The 20,975-nt window shown below is 45.3% G+C and overlaps 1 protein-coding gene across 1 annotated transcript; it reads right to left on the bottom strand.

Annotated features, from left to right (window-relative positions):
* Positions 1–11,397: 11,397 nt before the first annotated feature.
* Positions 11,398–17,748, bottom strand: LOC123138624 (uncharacterized). The gene is given in 7 exon segments (XM_044558574.1): positions 11,398–12,269; positions 12,648–12,702; positions 12,837–12,839; positions 17,028–17,193; positions 17,310–17,342; positions 17,433–17,494; positions 17,650–17,748. Coding segments are annotated over 7 exon segments (1,290 nt in total).
* Between the last annotated feature and the right edge of the window lie 3,227 nt (positions 17,749–20,975).

The following is a 20,975-nucleotide window of genomic DNA, read 5'->3' as shown; positions in this document are numbered from 1 at the left end:
CCTTTCTCATCGGAGGGGAAAAGGAAGGAGAGGGAGAGGGAGAGGGAGAGGGGGGCACTGCCCCCTCCCCTAGTCCAATTCGTACTACCATGGGGGGGCACCCCTTGCGGGCTCCCCTCTCTCTCCACTAAGGCCCATGTAGGCCCAATATTTCCTCGGGGAGTTCCGGTAACCCCTCTGTACTCCGAAATATATCCGAACCTTTCCGAAACCATTCAGGTGTCTGAATATCATCGTCCAATATATCAATCTTTACCTCTCGGCCATTTCGATACTCCTCGTCATGTCCGTGATCTCATCCGGGACTCCGAACAAACTTCGGTCACCAAAACACATAACTCACAATACAAATCATCATCGAACGTTAAGCGTGCGGACCCTACGGGTTCGAGAACTATGTAGACATGACCGAGACACATCTCTGGTGAATAACCAACAGCGGAACCTGGATGCTCATATTGGTTCCTACGAAGATCTTTATAGGTTAAACCGCAATAACAACATACATTATTCCCTTTGTCACCGGTATGTTACTTGCCCGATATTCGATTGTCGGTATCATCATACCTTAGCTCAATCTCATTACCGGCAAGTCTCTTCACTTGTTCCGTAATGCATCATCCCGCAACTAAATCATTAGTCACATTGCTTGCAAGGCTTATACTGATGTGCACTACCGAGAGGGCCCAGAGATACATCTCTGATACTCGGAGTGACAAATCCTAATCTTGATCTATGCCAAACAACAAACACCTTCGGAGACACCTGTAGACACTAGTAGAAAACAGGGCTTTGGTTGGTTCCTGGCCAGCCAATTAGTCCAGGTTCAGTCACGAACCGGGACCCATGGGGGGGCATACGTCCCGGTTCGTGCGCCCACGGGGGTGGCCGAAACTCGTGGAGCATCTGTCCCGGTTCGTCTGGACCCATTTGTCCTGGTTCCTGGCATGAACCGGGGCAAATGGTCCTCGCTCATGGCCCACAGCCATTTGTCCCGGTTCGTGGCTAGAACCGGGATAGAAGGGGGCCTTTAGTCTCGGTTCCTGCCACAAACCGGGACCAATGAGTTGCCTATATATACCCCATCGCCGCAGCAGAGCAGTCCACACTGCTCTATTTTTTCTGGCCAGCGAGGGGAGAGCCTTGTCGTGCTCTAGCTCACCTCCTATGCACATGAGGTGTTCGATGAAATGTTTGAGCCACACTAGTTAAGCTTTCTCCTCTCGAAGCTCGACCTCCAAGCTCCATTTTGTCCAAGATTTGTCTAGGTTTAACGGTCCGTCACGTCCTGTCCCCATCTTCACCGCCGTCGATCGCCCATGCCGATCTCGTCGCCGGCACCACCGTGGTGAGCCTCTTGTTCTTATCTTCTTTCTGAAAGAAAAAATTGTTCCTTTAGATAGATACTTGTCTAATTTTCTTACTTTTATTATTGCTTGTTATTATATAATGCGATGGTTTTGGTATCCGCCCCCGTCGGCCCTCGTCCTGTCTATGATTCGGATGTGGTATATATTATCTTTTACAACTATTTGGTTCATTTATTGTTTATGACAATTATGCCGACCAACGTGACATAGATTTTATTTATCGAGGTGGTATGTGAACCGGAAATTCCAACCGACCCTATTGTCGAGAGGTTAAATTTAGTTGAAGAAGACAATTACTTAAAGGAAAAAATAAAAAAAATTGAGGAGTGGAAGATGATATTGGAGTTGCATGTTGCAGATGTCATCGATGATCACAAGATCAAGATGGATGCAATGCGTTTGAAGATTAGAAAGATTAGAAAATATGGCATTCATACCGAGGCTTGGTATCATCATGCCATTGGATCAATTGTTACCTTGGTTGCGATTATGATCGCATTTGTTGTGGCATTGAAATGTTTTACATAGTTTCAATGTATGGTTTAATTAGATGCTCTAGAGAGCTATGTTCAATGAGAACTATGTATGTACTTTGGTTTTAATGTGATGATGAACTTCTATTAAATTGATCACTTATCCATCTATGATGTTCTGTAATGGTTTTTGACACACTTAATTATATATAATGCACGCAAATGAACCAGCAATGGATGTACGGTGACAAACACACCTTCGAGTATGTTAATGGCGTGCATAATTTTCTCGAAGTGGCTGAGGCAAACAAGAAGAATGGTTTTATGTGTTGTCCATGCCCTAGCTATGGGAATACGAGGTCTTACTCTAACTCGAAAACCCTTCACACCCACCTGCTTTATAAGGGTTTCATGCCACACTATAATGTTTGGACCAAGCATAGAGAAATAGGTGTTATGATGGAAGACATCGAAGAAGAAGAGGACGATGACAACTATGTGTCCCTGGAATACGGTGATGCTGCAACAGGGGAAGCTGCTAAAGATCAAGAGGAACCAGACGATATTGTGCCCGATGATGATCTCCGCCGGGTCATTGTTGACGCAAGGAGACAGTGCGAAATTCAAAAGGAGAAAATGAAGTTCGATCGCATGTTAGAGGATCACAAAAAAGGGTTGTACCCAAATTGCGAAGATGGCAACAGAATGCTCGGCACCGTACTGGAATTGCTGCAGTGGAAGACAGAGAATGTTGTGCCTGACAAAGGATTTGAGAAGCTACTGAAAATATTGAAGAAGAAGCTTCCAAAGGATAATGAATTGCCCGACAGTACGTACGCAGCAAAGAAGGTCGTATGCCCTCTAGGATTGGAGGTGCAGAAGATACATGCATTCCCTAATGACTACAACCTCTACCGCGGTGCGTACAAGGATTTGAATGCATGCCCTGTATGCGGTGCATTGCGGTATAAGATCAGACGAGATGACCCTGGTGATGAAGAGGGTTCCTACGAAGGTGATGTGGTATGCTCCTATAATACCACGGTTGAAACGACTATTCAGAAACAAAGAGCATGCCAAGTTGTTGCGATGGCACAGTGAGCACTTTAAGAAAGACAGGAAGTTGAGAGCACCCGCTAACGGGTCGAAGTGGAGAAAAATCGAGAGAAAGTACCGGGATGAGTTTGCAGGTTACCCAAAGAACGTATGGTTTGGTTTAATCGTGGATGGCATTAATGCTTTCGAGGAGCAGAGTAGCAATCATGGCACCTGGCCCGTGACTCTATGTATGTATAACCTTCCTCCTTGGATGTGCATGAAGCGGAAGTTCATTATGATGCTATTTCTCATCCAAGGCCCTAAGCATCCCGGCAACGACATTGATGTGTACCTAAGGCCTTTAGTTAGAGAACTTTTACAGCTATGAAATGGAAACGGTGTACGTGTGTGGGATGAGCACAAACAGGAGGAATTTAACCTGCATGCGTTGCTGTTTGTAACCATCAACGATTGGCCCGTTCTCAGTAACCTTTCAGGACAAACAAACAAGGAATACCACGCATGCACGCACTATTTAGCTGACATCGAAAGTATATACCTGGACAAACGCAGGAAGAATGTGTACCTGTGCCATCGTCGATTTCTTTCGACCAACCATCAATGTTGAAAGAAAGGCAAGCATTTCAAAGGCGAGGCAGATCACCGGAAGAAGCCCGCCATGCGTACTGGTGATCACGTACTTGCTATGGTCAATAAATTACACTTAATCTTTGGAAAGGGTCCCTACGGACTATCTGTTCCGAATGACGCTGAGGGACGCGCACCCATGTGGAAGAAGAAATCTATATTTTGGGACCTACCCTACTGGAAAGACCTAGAGGTCCGCTCTTCAATCGACGTGATGCATGTGATGAAGAACCTTTGCATGAACCTGCTAGGCTTCTTGGGCGTGTATGGGAAGACAAAAAATACACCAAGGCACGGGAGGACCTGCAACGTTTTCACTAAAAAGACGGCATGCCTCCAAAGCAGTATGAAGGTCCTGCCAGCTACGCTCTTACCAAAGAAGAGAAGGAAATCTTCTTTGAATGCTTGCTCAATATGAAGGTCCCTGATACGTCCATTTTGCATCATGCTTTTATATCATATTTTTATTGCATTATGGGCTGTTATTACACATTATGTCTCATTACTTATGGCTATTCTCTCTTATTTTACAAGGTTTACCATGAAGAGGGGGAATGCCGGCAGCTGGAATTCTGGCTAGAAAAGGAGCAAACATTGGAAACCTATTCTGCACAACTCCAAAAGTCCTGAAACTCCACGAAACAACATTTTGGATTTATTAAGAATTTATGAGCGAAAGAAATAGGCCAGGGGGCCCACACCCTGTCAAGGAGACAGGAGGGCGCCCCCCCCCCTTTAGGGCGCGGCCTCCTATCTCCTGGGCCCCCTGGTGGGCCTCCGGCGTCCATCTTCTGCTATATCATCACTTTTACCCTAGAAAAATTCGTGGGCAAGCTTACGGGACGAAACTCCGAAGCCACGAGGCGGAACCTTGGTGGAATCAATCTAGGGCTCTGGCGGAGCTGTTCTGCCGGGGACACTTCCCTCTAGGAGGGGGAAATCATCACCAACGTCATCACCAACGATCCTCTCATTGAGAGGGGGTCAATCTCCATCAACATCTTCACCAGCACCATCTCCTCTCAAAACCCTAGTTCATCTCTTGTATCCAATCTTGTATCAAAACCACAAATTGGTACCTGTGGGTTGCTAGTAGTATTGATTACTCCTTGTAGTTGATGCTAATTGGTTTACTTGGTGGAACATCATATGTTCAGATCCTTTATGCATATTATTACTCCTCTGATTATGAACATGAATATGTGATGTATGTTGTCTTTCCTTTAGTGGTGTTATGTGAACGTCGACTACATGACACTTCACCATTATTTGGGCCTAGAGGAAGGCATAGGGAAGTAATAAGTAGATGATGGGTTGCTAGAGTGACAGAAGCTTAAACCCTAGTTTATGCGTTGCTTCGTTAGGGGTTGATATGGACCCATATGTTTAATGATGTGGTTAGTTTTACCTTAATACTCCTTTTTGTAGTTGCAGATGCTTGCAATAGGGGTTAATCAGAAGTGGGATGCTTGTCCAAGTTAGGGCAGTACCCAAGTGCCGGTCCACCCACATATCAAATTATCAAAATACCGAACGCGAATCTTATGAACGTGATGAAAACTAGCTTGACGATAATTCCCAATGTGTCCTCAGGAGCTCCTTCCTCATTATTAGAATTTTTCCAGGCTTATCCTTTGGTACATAAAGGATTGGGCCACCTTGCTGCACTTTATTTACTTTATTTACTTTTTTCTCATTACTATTTATCTTATCACAAAACTATCTACCACCTACTATTTCAGTGCTTGCAGAGAAAACGTTACTGAAAACCGCTTATCATTTCCTTCTGCTCCTCATTCGGTTCGACACTCTTACTTATTGAAAGGACTACGATAGATCCCCTATACTTGTGGGTCATCAAGACTCTTTTCTGGCGCCGTTTCCGGGGAGTGTAGCGCTTTTGGTGAGTGGAACTTGGTAAGGAAACATTTATATAGTGTGCTGAAATTTTCTGTTACTTGTCACTATGGAAACTAATCCTTTGAGGGGCCTGTTTGGGGTATCTTCGCCCCAACCAGAAGAGCAAAGAGATGCTCCTCAACCAACTAAACTTTATGAAAATATTCACTTTGAGATTCCTTCGGGTATGATAGAAAAACTGCTAGCTAATCCTTTTGCAGGAGACGGAACATTGCATTCCGACTTACAACTTATCTTTGTGGATGAAGTTTGTGGATTGTTTAAGCTTGCAGGTATTCCCGATGATGTTGTCAAAAGGAAGGTCTTCCCTTTATCTTTGAAGGGAGATAATGACATGGTATAGGCTATGTGATGATATGAGATCTTGGAATTATAAGCGATTGAAGTTGGAATTTCACCAGAAGTTCTACCCTATTCATCTTGTTCATCATGATCGTAATTACATATATAATTTCTTGCCTCGCGAAGGAGAAAGCATCGCTCAAGCTTGGGGGAGGCCTAAGTCAATGTTGTATTCATGCCCCAATCATGAGCTCTCTCGGGAAATGATTATTCAGAATTTTTAAGATCGGCTTTCTCTTGATAATCGCAAGTTGCTCGATACTTCCTGTGCTGGTTCCTATATGCTAAAGACTATTGATTTCAAATGGGACTTATTGGAAAGAATTAAACGCAACTCTGAAGATTGGGGTTCCGATGATGGTAAGGAGTCAGGTATGACACCTAGGTTCGGTTGTGTTAAATCTTTTATGGATACCGATGCCTTCCGTGGATTTAGCTCTAATTATGGACTTGACTCTGAGATAGTAGCTACTTTTTGTGAAACTTTTGCTACTCACGTTGATCTCCCTAAAGAGAAGTGGTTTAAATATAATCCTCCTGATGAAGTGAAAGTAGTTGCACCCATTACAGTCGAAGAAAAGACTATTACATATAGTGATCCTATTATTCCTACTGCTTATGTCGAAAAACCTCCTTTTCCTGTTAGGATAAAAGATCATGCTAAAGCTTTGACTGTTGTTCGTAAGAGTAATACTAGGACCTATACACCTCCTGAGCAAATTAATGTGGAACCTGGTATTGCTATGATTAAAGATCTCTTGGATGAGGACTTAGATGGGCATGTTATCTCTTTCTTGGGTGAAACTGCTAATATTGCTAGACCCGATACTAAGACACGTAGACCTGTTGTAGGCACGCCTGTTATTTCTATTAAAATAGGAGATCATTGTTATCATGGCTTATGTGATATGGGTGCTACTGCTAGTGCGATACCTTATGATCTTTATAAAGAAATTATGCACGGCATTGCACCCGTTGAATTAGAAGACATTGATGTCACTATTAAGCTTGCTAATAGGGATACCATTAAACCTATTGGGATTGTTAGAGATGTTGAAGTTTTGTGTGGGAAGGTTAAATATCCTGCTGATTTTCTTGTTCTTGGTTCCCCACAAGATGATTTTTGTCCCATTATTTTTGGTAGATCCTTCTTGAATACTGCCAGTCCTAAAATTAATTGTGAAAAGCATATTGTCACTGTTGGCATAGATGGTATGTCTCATGAGTTTAATTTCACTAAGTTTAGTAGACAACCTCGTGAAAGGGAACCACCTAGTAAGGATGAGATTATTGGTCTTGCTTCCATTGCTGTTCCTCCAACTGATCCGTTAGAACAATATTTGCTAGACCATGAAAATGATATGTTTATAAAGGAAAGGGAAGAAATAGATGAAGTGTTCCTTAAACAGGAACCTATGCTGAAACATAACCTTACCGTTGAAATTCTTGGGGATCCCCCTCCACCCAAGGGTGATCCCGTGTTTGAACTCAAAGTTTTACCTGATAATCTCAAGTATGCTTATCTTGATGAAAAAGAAATATATCCTGTTATTATTAGTGCTAACCTTTCAGAGAAAGAAGAAGAAAGATTATTGAAAACTCTGAAGAAGCACCGAGCTGCTATTGGATATACTCTGAATGATCTTAAGGGTGTTAGTTCCACATTATTGTTGGGGAACGTTGCAGAAAATAAAAAAATTCTCGCTTCACCAAAATCAATCTATGGAGTCATCTAGAAACGAGAGAGAGGAGTGCATCTACATACCCTTGTAGATCGCGAGCGGAAGTGTTCAAGAGAACGGGGTTGAGGGAGTCGTACTCGTCGTGATCCAAATCACCGAAGATCCTAGCGCCGAACGGACGACATCTCCGCGTTCAAGACACGTACGGAGCGGAGACGTCTCCCACGCCTTGATCCAGCAAGGTGGAGGGAGAGGTTGAGGAAGAGAGCTCCAACAGCAGCACGACGGCGTGGTGGTGATGGAGAGGCAGTACTCCGGCAGGGCTTCGCCAAGCACTTAACGGAGGAGGAGAGGTGTTGGGGAGGGGAGGGGTTGCGCCTTGGATGTGATGTGCAGCCCTCCCCTCGCCCCTCTATTTACAGGGGAAGGGAGAAGGGGGCCGGCCCCCTCTAGATGAGATCTAGAGGGGGGGCAAGGGGAGGGGGCTTGCCCCCCAAGCAATGGGGGCGCCCCCACTAGGGTTTCCCCCCAACCCTAGGCGCATGGGCCCAAGGGGGGGATGCGCCCAGCCCTCCAAGGGCTGGTTCCCTGCCCACTACGGCCCATGAGGCCCTTCGAGAGAGGTGGCCCCTCCCGGTGGACCCCCGGAACCCCTCCGGTGGCCTCGGTACAATACCGATATGCCTCCGAACCTTTCCGGTGACCGTATGACAACTTCCCATATATAAATCTTCACCTCCGGACCATTTCGGAACTCCTCGTGACGTCCGCGATCTCATCCGTCACTCTGAACAACATTCGGTAATCACTTACAAGTCTTCCTAATAACCCTAGCATCATCGAACCTTAAGTTTGTAGACCCTACGGGTTCGGGAATCACGCAGACATGACCGAGACCGCTCTCCGGCCAATAACCAACAGCGGGATCTGGATACCCATGTTGGCTCCCACATGTTTCACAATGATCTCATCGGATGAACCACGATGTCGAGGATTCAAGTAATCCCGTATGCAATTCCCTTTGTCAATCGGTACGTTACTTGCCCGAGGTTCGATCGTCGGTATCCCGGTACCTCGTTCAATCTCGTTACCGGCAAGTCACTTTACTCGTACCGTAATGCATGATCCCGTGACCAACCACTTGGTCACATTGAGCTCATTATGATGATGCATTACCGAGTGGGCCCAGAGATGCCTCTCCGTCATACGGAGTGATAAATCCCTGTCTTGATCTGTGCCAACCCAACAGACACTTTCGGAGATACCTGTAGTGCACCTTTATAGTCACCCAGTTACGTTGTGACGTTTGGTACACCCAAAGCACTCCTACAGTATCCGGGAGTTGCACGATCTGATGGTCTAAGGAAATGATACTTGACATTAGAAAAGCTCTAGCAAACGAACTACACGATCTTGTGCTATGCTTAGGATTGGGTCTTGTTCATCACATCCTTCTCCCAATGATGTGATCCCGTTATCAACGACATCCAATGTCCATGGTCAGGAAACCGTAACCATCCATTAATCAACGAGCTAGTCAACTAGAGGCTTACTAGGGACATGTTGTGGTCTATGTATTCACACATGTATTACGATTTCCGGATAACACAATTATAGCATGAACAATAGACAATTATCATGAACAAGGAAATATAATAATACCATTTTATTATTGCCTCTATAGCATATTTCCAATAGTCTCCCACTTGCACTAGAGTCAATAATCTAGTTACATTGTGATGAATCAAACACCGATAGAGTTCTGGTGTTGATCATGTTTTGCTCGCGGAAGAGGTTTAGTCAACGGATCTACAACATTCAGATCCGTATGCACTTTGCAAATATCTATGTCTCCATCTTGAACATTTTCACGAATGGAGTTGAAGCGCCGCTTGATGTGCATAGTCTTCTTGTGAAACCAGGGCTCCTTGGCAAGGGCAATGGCTCCAGTGTTGTCACAGAAGAGAGTCATCGGCACCGACGCATTGGGAATAACTCCTAGGTCGATAATAAACTCCTTCATCCAGATTGCTTCATGTGCTGCCTCCGAGCCTGCCATGTACTCCGCTTCACTTGTAGATCCCGCCACGATGCTTTGCTTGCAACTGCACCAGCTTACTGCCCCACCATTCAAAATATACACGTATCCGGTTTGTGACTTAGAGTCATCCAGATCTGTGTCGAAGCTAGCGTCGACATAACCCATTACGACGAGCTCTTTGTCACCTCCATAAACGAGAAACATATCCTTAGACCTTTTCAGGTACTTCAGGATATTCTTGACCGCTGTCCAGTGTTCCATGTCGGGATTACTTTGGTACCTTCCTACCAAACTTCGGCAAGGTTTACATCAGGTCTGGTACACAGCATGGCATACATGATAGACCCTATGGCTGAGGCATAGGGGACGACACTCATCTTTTCTCTATCTTCTGCCGTGGTCGGACATTGAGCCGAGCTCAATTTCACACCTTGCAACACAGGCAAGAACCCCTTCTTGGACTGATCCATATTGAACTTCTTCAATATCTTATCCAGGTATGTGCTTTGTGAAAGACCTATGAGGCGTCTTGATCTATCTCTACAGATCTTGATGCCTAATATGTAAGTAGCTTCTCCAAGGTCCTTCATCAAAAAACACTTATTCAAGTAGGCCTTAATGCTGTCCAGAAGTTCTATATCATTTCCCATCAAAAGTATGTTATCTACATATAATATGAGAAATGCTACAGAGCTCCCACTCACTTTCTTGTAAACGCAGGCTTCTCCATAAGTCTGCATAAACCCAAACGCTTTGATCATTTCATCAAAGCAAATATTCCAACTCCGAGATGCTTGCACCAGCCCATAGATGGAGCGCTGGAGCTAGCATACCTTGTTAGCATTCTTAGGATCGACAAAACCTTCCGGCTGCATCGTATATAGTTCTTCCTTAAGATAGCCGTTAAGGAATGCCGTTTTGACGTCCATTTGCCATATCTCATAATCATAGTATGCGGCAATTGCTAACATGATTCGGACGGACTTCAGCTTCGCAACGGGAGAGAAAGTCTCATCGTAGTCAACCCCTTGAACTTGTCGATAACCCTTAGCGACAAGTCAAGCTTTATAGATGGTAACATTACCATCCGCGTCCGTCTTCTTCTTCAATATCCATTTGTTTTCTATCGCTCGCCGATCATCGGGCAAGTCTTTCAAAGTCCACACATTGTTTTCATACATGGATCCTATCTCGGATTGCATGGCTTCAAGCCATTTGTTGGAATCTAGGCCCGCCATTGGTTCTTCATAGTTCGAAGGTTCACCGTTGTCTAACAACATGATTTCCAGGACAGGGTTGCCATACCACTCTGGTGTGGAACGTGTCCTTGTGGACCTACGAAGTTCATTAGTGACTTGATCCGAAGTACCTTGATCATCATCATTAATTTCCTCTCTAGTCGGTGCAGGCACCACGGGAACATCTTCCCGAGCTACGCTACTTACCGGTTCAAGAGGTAGATCCTATATCCTCAACAACAACTTTTTTGATCTTTCTATAGATAAACTCTGCCAATTAATTGCAAGTAAATTTTGTTTGAAACAAAAATGAAGAAAGTAATAAAAAACAGAAATAAGCATGAATAAACAGAAATAACACATTTTTACTCTAAATGCATAATAATATCACGTAAAAAAGAGAAAAGGCATAATATCCCCATTTAACCATGAATAAATAAAAATAACAAAATTTGAACTCTAAATACACCGTGATATCAAGTAAAAACATAATAAAAGCATAATACATATTTAACTATGAATAAACATAAGTAACATTGTTTCAACTTAAATGCATCATAATATCATGTAAAGAGCTAACAAGGCATGGCTAATCAGAATTAACAATGAATGAGCATGATTAAAAATAATTTCAATCATTAGAAACTAACCTGCATTCTGAGTTTCACCGAAAGCATCAATGGATTTATGAAAGAACATCCGTGCATTGCAATACACCATGAAATTGATGAGACACATACCAGTAGGCCTTGTCCATGAGTCACACATCACAGTTACGCCATAGTTCCTCTAGTCTTGCTAGAACATCTTCAGCCACTATTCAGCTTCTTCATAATTTTTGTCCAAATAAATCCCATCAATCTCCTTAGCAGTTGGAACAGGAGCTGGGCCAAGGTTTTGAGATATCTTGACTGCCGCACGAAAATAGGGACAATTTGCTTTCAGACCAGCAATGTAATTAGCATGAAAGAACATTGCCCAGGCTTGGCCAAGTACATCTTCTGACTCAACAATCAAAGCACTGCTGATCTTTGGTTGCATTGATACTTTGTTGCTTGATAATTCCTTGTCAAAGTATGTTGTGATACTTTGTTTCCCAAGCGACACACGAACACCACTCCCACTCCCTCTCCTCCTCTCAACTGCACGAGAGACATTCTTGTCTCTTAGGGACTCCCGAAGTGCGGCCTGAATCTGTTCATCATCATCTTCTTCAATATTTATCACCCCTTCTCCATGGTACAACCCTTCCATGATATCCCGTTCCAAGCGGAGTTTACGATTTTTCTTTTCCCTCTTCTTCCGCCTTGCGTCATCCCGGGAGTCCCTTATTGCAGCACGCACATTTCTTGGAACATTGGGGCACTCCCTCACTTCACCTAGTATACCTCCAAGGTGCTCCCTAAAGCAGGTTGCACCTCCTCCTCTAGTGATTAGGGGGCAGTACCGACAATCAAATCCCCCACCAAACTTGGGGCCATGGTTCCAAATATAACGGATGTCATTGCTTACAAGCCCTACATATCAAAATTTCAAGCACCAGGTTAGCAATGCATCATAATATATAGCTATAACAGAATAAACAATATGTCAACTCTAAATGCATCATCATATGAAATAAAAAAGGAGTAAGGAATAAAAAAGAATAAACCAGGACAGTAACGAAAAATAGCACAATTTTTACAACAGAATAAACAACATTCAACTTTAAATGCATCATAACATCAACTAAAAAGATAATAAGGCAGAAAAAACCAGAATTGTCACATTTTTTACTCTAAATGCATAACAACATCAAGTAAAAGGATAACAAGGCATAACAAACAGAATTAGCACAATTTTAATTTCAAACAAAATTAACACATTTTTATTTAAATCAGTGGCAGAGGCAGTACCCGGCGACCCGGGGCAGCTGCCCGGGCTCACCAGCGAGCGGCCACATAAACCATGCTATGGCGCCACGTATTAATTAGCCATATTTACCATGATTGCCCGGGTATATCTCTCTTGGACCTTGCATAGTGATTCTAGGCCCATTCAGTTAAAACTAATTAACAGGCTCATGGCTGCACGTAGAGACATACAGTCTGCAACACACCAGTTGCTCAAAAAAAAGAGTCTGCAACACGCCTCCACAAGTTACAAAAAAAAAGTCACAGCGCAGCTCACAACGCAGCTTGCTCACGTCTCCTCTCCCGATCAGTTTGATCGCCGCGACGGTTCATCCAACTAATTCGGCAGTCGTAGTCTCATACAGGCAAAACGCACTGCTGATTCGCCGGGCACGGGCGCAGCTCCTCCCATTTAAAAAAGATGGCAATCCACAACGGCTCTTCCTAGACATTCATGTCCACTAATTAGGCAAGGTAAGTTAAGATCAACTAGATTTTGGGATTTCAATCAGTGGACACGCACGCACACACAAATTTATGGGATGGGAATTCACTCCTTAGGTTCGGAGATTTTATTAGTAGTAAATTGGTTTGTAATTTGCATCTATATAGGAATTTGGGGATTCGATCGTTCCGAAAAGGTTCATTGAAGGAAAATCGATCTCCACTCCTTATAGGTTTTGCTTCTTCTTGACTCCTCTAGCCAAATCATTGTTAGTTAGTTCAATCATTTTAAATCATTCAATTTTAATCTGAAGTTATAAATATCAGAACTAGAGGGAAGGACTATCACCGTTCTTCATTATTGTCAGGCTGAAGATTTTCTATGTCGTTAGATTGTGTTGAGATGAATCATTGCTTCGGACCTTCAGTGACTCAAATCAAGAGGTAATTGTGTGTTTCTTGTGGCTTGCTGAAATATATAGTAGATCTTTCTTAAATAGTTACCGTCATTATTGAGAGACCAACTTGAGACTTAGATTCTTCATTTGATAAATCATGTTCCATTTCCTGGTTGCAAAGATTTTAAAAGTTTGGCAAAAAAAGGTTGAAATGGAGGAGCATGTGGTATTTTGTCTTTTTAGTTAGCTTGCCGTCTGCCCCGGCTCTTAATTTTTCCTGGCTCCGCCACTGTGCATTGTGTAGTCAGTCAGGGAGTAATAGGTTGTTTTGTATCGATGATGAACAACACAGCAACTCGGGGTATCCGTGAGCCGTCGCTGATTTTTTTTCTTGGCATTGATATCTAAGCATTAGTTTCAGTTTCTGGTGGCTTGTTAGTTCCTCTTGTTTGTTGTGCGCATATTGTTTACGCGTTGACTGCATCTACGAGAGATGGCGATCATCATGTTGTTACAGAATCCCAGTTCCAGATCGTATTGCTGAAACTGTACCAAGAAAGACTGGGAAACAACACTATGGCATCGACTTCATTGTTTATGCCTCATTAATAAATTGAGGTGTTAGAGCATCTCCAATAGCACCTTATAATAGGTCACCAAAAGTGGCTCGAGTAAAAAAATTAGGCACCAAAAGTGCTTTCTTTCATGAAAAAATGTGGTCTCCAACAATTACCCTATAATAAGGCTGCCGCCTGCCGCACGGCAACGGCATATGCACTTTTCATCTCGAATAACACATACATATTGGATACAGAAAATATCAAATGCAACTCATATGTCCAAAATAAACCCAACAATAATTATTACATACTTCATCAAATCAAAGTCAACAACAAAGCTTTTAGCACACAATACAACAAAGTTCATCACACTAATACAACAAAGGTAGAGATGCAACTATGGTTGTTCATGCCCATGCCATGTCCACCACTCCATCCTATGAGATCTTTTCAAGATCAGTGCATCCGCATCTCTAATGTCATGGTACACCTAAAGAAAGCGTTTGATCCGGTCTTGCCTTCTAGCCGTCCGCATGGGTAATCTCACGAGGTCATACAAAGGGTATTCGCATGAGGTCATGTCATGCAAGATCACGCATGATGTTATCATGTAACAAAGGATCTCTTGATCCCAAAGCCTAACCAGTCCTCACACAATAGCAAATTGGCATTGCAAAACCCCAAATGCCCTCTCAACATATTTCCTAGTCGTCCATGGAGCATTGTGAAAATAAAAGTACTTTCATATCTTAGGGTTTTACCATTGGCTTGACAAACGTAGCCCACCTTGGGGAGATCTCATCCGGAAGGTAGTACTGAAAGTTGTCGGTGCATCCGTTTGCTTGGAAGGTCACCGATCAAAGTTCTTCATTCGCTAATTTTGTAAAGAGAGGTGAGCGGTGGAGCACATTGAAATCATGCAAGATCCAAGTATCCCATAATATGCACGTCATATCCATGTCTCATGATCAGCACAGCCTCAAGGATGATGGTGGCCTCCTTCTTCTATCCTCTAAGCTATCCATGCCAATAGAACCGCCATGCTTCGGCCTCTTTTTCATGTGCATTGCCAAGATCAACGCAAGAGCTTCCTCCTCCTCCATGTCAAACTCCTCACCCAACAAGGAATCGTAGCAAAACTTGTAGTCACATGAGCTCATCTAAAATAGAAACTATCTAGAGCTCTCAATCTTCTGTGCTTATGCAAAGAAATGCATGACAAATTTATTTACCTTGTAGGGATTCCATCAAACACCCTGTTTTCGGCAAGGAGCAAACCGGCGGACGGCTCGTCGATGGCTAGATGGTAGCCAGCAGAGATGAAGAATCGTAGAAATGGACTCCGTGAGCCGCCAGAGAGTCGATGTGATTGCATGGGAGGATATAACGCGCCAAGGACAGCTAGCGAAAACATCGTGGGAAACACTCCGTTGCGATCGTCGAGTGGACAGAAGTGGTGCACCAACGGGCGCTAGTTGATCTCCATATGCCGCCGACAGCCATTTAGGCAGTTGGCTGGAATCGGCGAGGTAGCCGAGGTCAAATCGGCGCAGCGGAGGGGGCTCCGGAAACGGTCCGAGGCGGCGAGATATTGGGTGGGATTGGGATGGAGTCTGGGTGAGCGGCGGTGCAGAGGGGATGGCTTGTGGGTCTGTAGTGCGGTGGTGGTGGTGTGAAGGTGCGGTCGGAGGTGGGAATGAAACTGATGGTTGGAGGGTCGCACGCGGCTTGTCTTGATTTTGCCGTAGCCGCTCAAGTGTTGTATATTTGCGGCACTTGGTGCCTTCTTTTGGGCTGCACGCGACTTTTTTGCCCCCAAATGCCAAAAAACGGTTTGAGCAGACTCCTATTGGAGATGCTTGTTATGCTAGTTCCACAAAGCATTGTTCTGTAAGTTCGCTTCTTGCACAGTAACTTGCGTTGTTTCATATCCCAGCTGGATTTTTGTTTGATAGGATTCTGGTTTCGTGTGGACGCTAATTAACTGAGCTCAAGCTTATATGAGCTCAGGTTGACAGTAAAATTTAAAATAAATGAAAAAAAATCTGACTTTCTTGTGGTTGTGAAACATTATATTTGTGGAAAACTGTACGACACCCAAAACAGGTGTGGCTACCTCATATATATAAGGGTACACGAAGTGTACAAATACACAATATACAGGATATACACGGAAGCTATGTATAAACATTATCTAACACCCTTCCTCAATCTTAACTGTGGCCTGAAGTACAAAGCAAGTTAAGATTGTGCCTACAACCTTCAAACGGAGGTTGTGGAAGTGTCTTCGTGAAGATGTCAGCAAGTTGATCATTGGAGGAGATGAACTTGATATGAAGAAGTTTCTGTGTAACACTTTCCCTCACAAAGTGACAGTCAACTTCGATGTGCTTCGTACGAGCATGAAAAAATGGATTAGATGAAAGATACGTCGCACCAATATTATCACACCAAAGAACCGGTGGCTGCTCTTGAGAGACTCCCAACTCTCTCAATAGAGACTGTACCCGAATGAGCTCAGTCGCGGCATTGGCAACCGCCTTATACTCTGCTTCAGTGCTACTCCGAGAGACTGTGGCCTGCTTGCAAGCACTCCAGGCGATCAAGTTGCGACCAAAGAAGACAGCATAGCCCCCCGTATCACCGGTCATCTAGGCTCCCAGCCCAATCTGCATCAGAGAATGCCGAGAGAGTACTCGAGGAGGTATACCGAAGATGCAAGCCATAGGAGACAGTATGAGAGAGATAACGCAGTATACGCTTCACAACTGACCAGTGTGAAGTCCATGGAGCATGAAGATACTGACACACACTGTTTACCGCATAGGAGATGTTCGGCCGTGTGATAATCAAGTACTAAAAGTCACCAACAACAGTGCGGTATTCTGTAGCATCATCTAAAGGAAGCAAGGCACCATCCAAGGTTGATAACCGATTAGTTGCAGGCATAGGAGTGGTAGCATGCTTGCATTGCAACATACCAGCATGTTGCAGCAAGTCAAGGAATACTTATGTTGAGTGAGAGTCAGGCCAGCAGAAGACCGTGAAACCTCCAGACCAATGAAGTAATGGAGAGCACCCAGATCCTTGACGGCAAAATGACCACTCAGAGCAGACAGCAAACGATCAGCGACAGTCACTGATGAGCTGATAAAAATAATGTCATCAACATAAACCAGTAGGTACATAGTAATCTCAGGACGATGAAACATGAACAGAGACGTGTCTGCAGTGGACGGAGCAAATAGAAGACATCGAAGAACCTAGCCAAGTCGAGCATGCCATGCACGAGGAGCCTGCTTAAATCCATAAAGCGCCTTAACAAGATGACACAAATGATGCGGACGAGCAAGATCAACAAAAGCTGGAGGTTTCCGCATGTGAACCTCTTCCTCCAAGACCCCATGGAGAAAAGCATTCTGAACATAAAGCTGAAGCTGAGACCACCCTTTGGCAACAGCCAAGGACAGAAGCAGATGAATGGTGGTAGCTTTGACAACTGGACTGAAGATATCCTCGTAATGAAGATCATACCGTTGTTTAACCTTTGGCCACCAATCGTGCCTTGTATCACTCAATAGATCCATCAGCATGCTTCTTTACCTTAAACATCCACTTGGAGTCAATGATGTTGACACCAGACACAGGAGGAACCAAGCGCCATCTATCGTTGCTCTGTAGTGCCTGAAACTCCAGCTCCATGGCACTGTGCCAATGACGAATCGGAAGGGCCATCTCAAAATGCCGAGGCTTAGCAGTGGGGTCAGTATCTGTCTATGCCATACATGCCGCAACCCATGCAATCGTGTCGTCAGTGCACTCCTTCGGGCGAATGATACCACTCTGACTAATTGCACGAGGACGCAGAACAAGGGTAGACGGCGGAGGTGGCGGCGAAGACGGGGTCGATGAAGATGATGCTGACGACGCAGACCGCTCCCCAGATGTAAAGCCAGTCACACGAGGCGACCGGCCTGGCAAGGAAGGTGTGGATGCCTTCTCGGCCAATGCGGGCGGGGACGCCGACTCGACCCCCATGGCAGAGGTTGGCTCAGGCGAAGCTGGCTCGGCCAGCTCGCCCGGCTCGGCCAACACGTCGGCAAGTCCCGAGGTGGTGGGGCCCGGCTCGGCCAGCCCCGTCGGCAAGCCAGGTGACAGAGGGGCGTCACGAGTGGGCTCGGCGGACATCCGAGGGGACGTGGAAGGCTGCTCATCCAGAAGCCCGAGGCGTGCTCCACGTCCAGTACCTGTACCATGGTTAGGTAGCAACAATGGGGTATATGCAGCATCAACAAATTGACCAGGCAAAGGTAAAGCAGATTTCTCAGGTGAAGTGGGAGTGGTGGAGGTGACTGGAAGTGCGGAAAAAGGAAAAAAATCTCATCAAACACCACATCACGTGAGATGTAGACGCGGTTAGAGAGAACATGAAGACACTTGTACCCTTTATGAAGAGAACAATAACCAAGAAACACACACTGTTTAGACCGAAACTCCAACTTGCTTTTGTTATATGGACGAAGATGTGGCCAACACGCGCTCGCAAAGACCTTGAGAAACGTATAATCAGGAACTTCATTTAGCAAGAGGTCAAGTGATGTTTTCATCTAACGGAGTCGTGTAGGAAGTCTGTTAATGAGAAAGGATGCGGTGGAAAATGCATCACTCCAAATCAGAAAGGCACGGAGGCATGGGAAAGCAAAGCAAGACCAGTCTCAACTATATGACGATATTTATGCTCAGCTACACCGTTTTGCTGATGTTTATGAGGACAATAGACACGATGTGTAATTCTAAGCTTATTAAAGAATGCATTGAGGTTGTGATACTCACCCCCCCCCCCAATCGAATTGTACACGAAAGATTTTATGACTGAGTAGACGCTTAACATGTGCTTGGAATTGCAAGAAAACATTAAACACACCAGACTTGCGTTTAAGAAAATAAAGCCAAGTGAACCGACTGTAAGCATCAATTAAACAGACATAGTAATTATGACCACTAATAGAGCTTTGGGCATGGCCCCATACATCCGAAAACACAAGTTCAAGCGTTTTATTGACTACACGACTCGACTGAGAAAAAGGAAGCTGGTGACTCTTGCCTTGCTGACAGGCATTACAAACTGCATCAACATGTTTATTGGACACGACTGGAAGCTCATGAGGATGAAGTAAATGGCGAACAATGGGAGTGGCAGAATGACCAAGGCGTGCATGCCAATGTGATGGAGACACACGAACACCACTCGAAGCACTAGGAGTTGGTGGCACATCAAGTGCATAAAGACCATTATGGCGCAGTTGACCTCTAAGGAGTACGTCCCTCGTGTCCCGGTCCTTAACAAAAAAATTAGAAGGATGAAATTCAGCAAGAACATTATTATCACGAGTAAGTTTAGGAACTAAAAGCAAACTACATGAAACAGAGGGAATACGAAGGACATTGAGAAGAAGTAATTGTATGGATCGACGTGTAAGAAGTGGTGCCTAAGCAATATGTGAGATGTGCATACCTTCCCCATTAGCGGTGTGAACCAGATCGTGTCCACGGTACGGCTCCTGTGTAGAGAGCTGACCCATGTCACTCATCAGGTGATTGGTAGCTCCCGTATCCATGTACGAAGATGCATCAACTAGATAAGAAGGATTATGCCCCTGCTCATGACTCGCCAAGACAACCTGCTTCTCATTACCCTTGCCATTTTTCCTGATCCCCAAGAAATCCTGCTTGAAGCAACGATGACAATGGGAGGCAAGGTGACCATCAAGTCCACACAACTGGCAGGGGACCGGAGCACCACATGAAGGGCGGTAGGCATGGACTCGACCTGCCGTGGAGGTAGTGGTGTTCCACGAACTAGGCACGGTCGGTGGAGGTTTTCCACCAGTTGGTGGCTTGTAGGGCTTGCCCTTCCCACGCGTTGCAGCATTGGTGGAAGGGAAACACGGCGTAGAGCAGCGAGCCTAGATGTGCTGTGCCATAGCGAGGAGACGCGCGTACAACTCACAGGCTTGATGGGAGTGTCATGACCATTGATGTTCTCCACCAAATTATCATAGTCGTCACTTAGTCCGTTGAGCACATAAGAGGTGAACTCCTTCGGACCAAGCGCCTTGCCAATGGAGAGAAGTGTGTCAATCATACCTGGCACTTTGTTGAAGTAGTCGGTGACGGTGAGATCATGAGGCTTCACCTCCCCAAGCACAGTGCGGATGGCGTGCCCACGCTTGAGACTGCGAAGCAAAACTGGTATAAAGAGCCATCCACGCATCCTGAGACATATCGACGAAGATGACCAGTGACGAGACCCCCTCCATAAGAGAGCACTGGATGGCAGAGAGAATGGCCTGATCTTGATCACCCACACATGGTGCCCCAGATGGTACGGCGGTGGGCACGGCAAAGTGCCATCCGGAAACCCCTCCAAGTAGTGACTGTGGAAAAGTAGCAGACCTGACTATGCCATGACAGATAGTTATCCGTCGTCAGCTTCACCGGGATGAGATGCACAAAGTATAAATGTGCACTAGATAGACCATGATCCGAAGGAGACGGCGACACAAAAAAGCTCGGGGGTGAAGGACCACTCAGTACCACGGACGAAGCCACCAGCTTCATCGATGGTCCGTCGTAGGGAGCTCCGTACAAAGTGGGCGTGCCATAAGGAGACGCGGTTACCGAGGCTGGCGGATAGGCGTAGGCCAACGGGGCAGATGAAGCCGGCCACGGACTAGCGAGGGCAGCGCTGTAGGAGCCAGCCGCAGGCGGCTGTGGCGGGTACGGGACACCGCCATGAGTCAGGGTGGACACGGTCCGGGCCGGTCCGGTCCCGGTCCGAGCCGGTCCGGTCCCGGTCCGAGCCGTTGTTTGGACCGGCCGCCGACGGTCCGGTCCGGACCGGACCGAGCAGTGCAGCGGTCCCAATT

This window comes from Triticum aestivum, chromosome 6B (genome assembly GCF_018294505.1).
Source record: "Triticum aestivum cultivar Chinese Spring chromosome 6B, IWGSC CS RefSeq v2.1, whole genome shotgun sequence".
In the NCBI taxonomy this organism is placed as follows: Eukaryota; Viridiplantae; Streptophyta; class Magnoliopsida; order Poales; family Poaceae; genus Triticum; species Triticum aestivum.
Note: the sequence above shows the minus strand (reverse complement) of the source record. Positions and strands in the feature narration are given on the sequence as shown.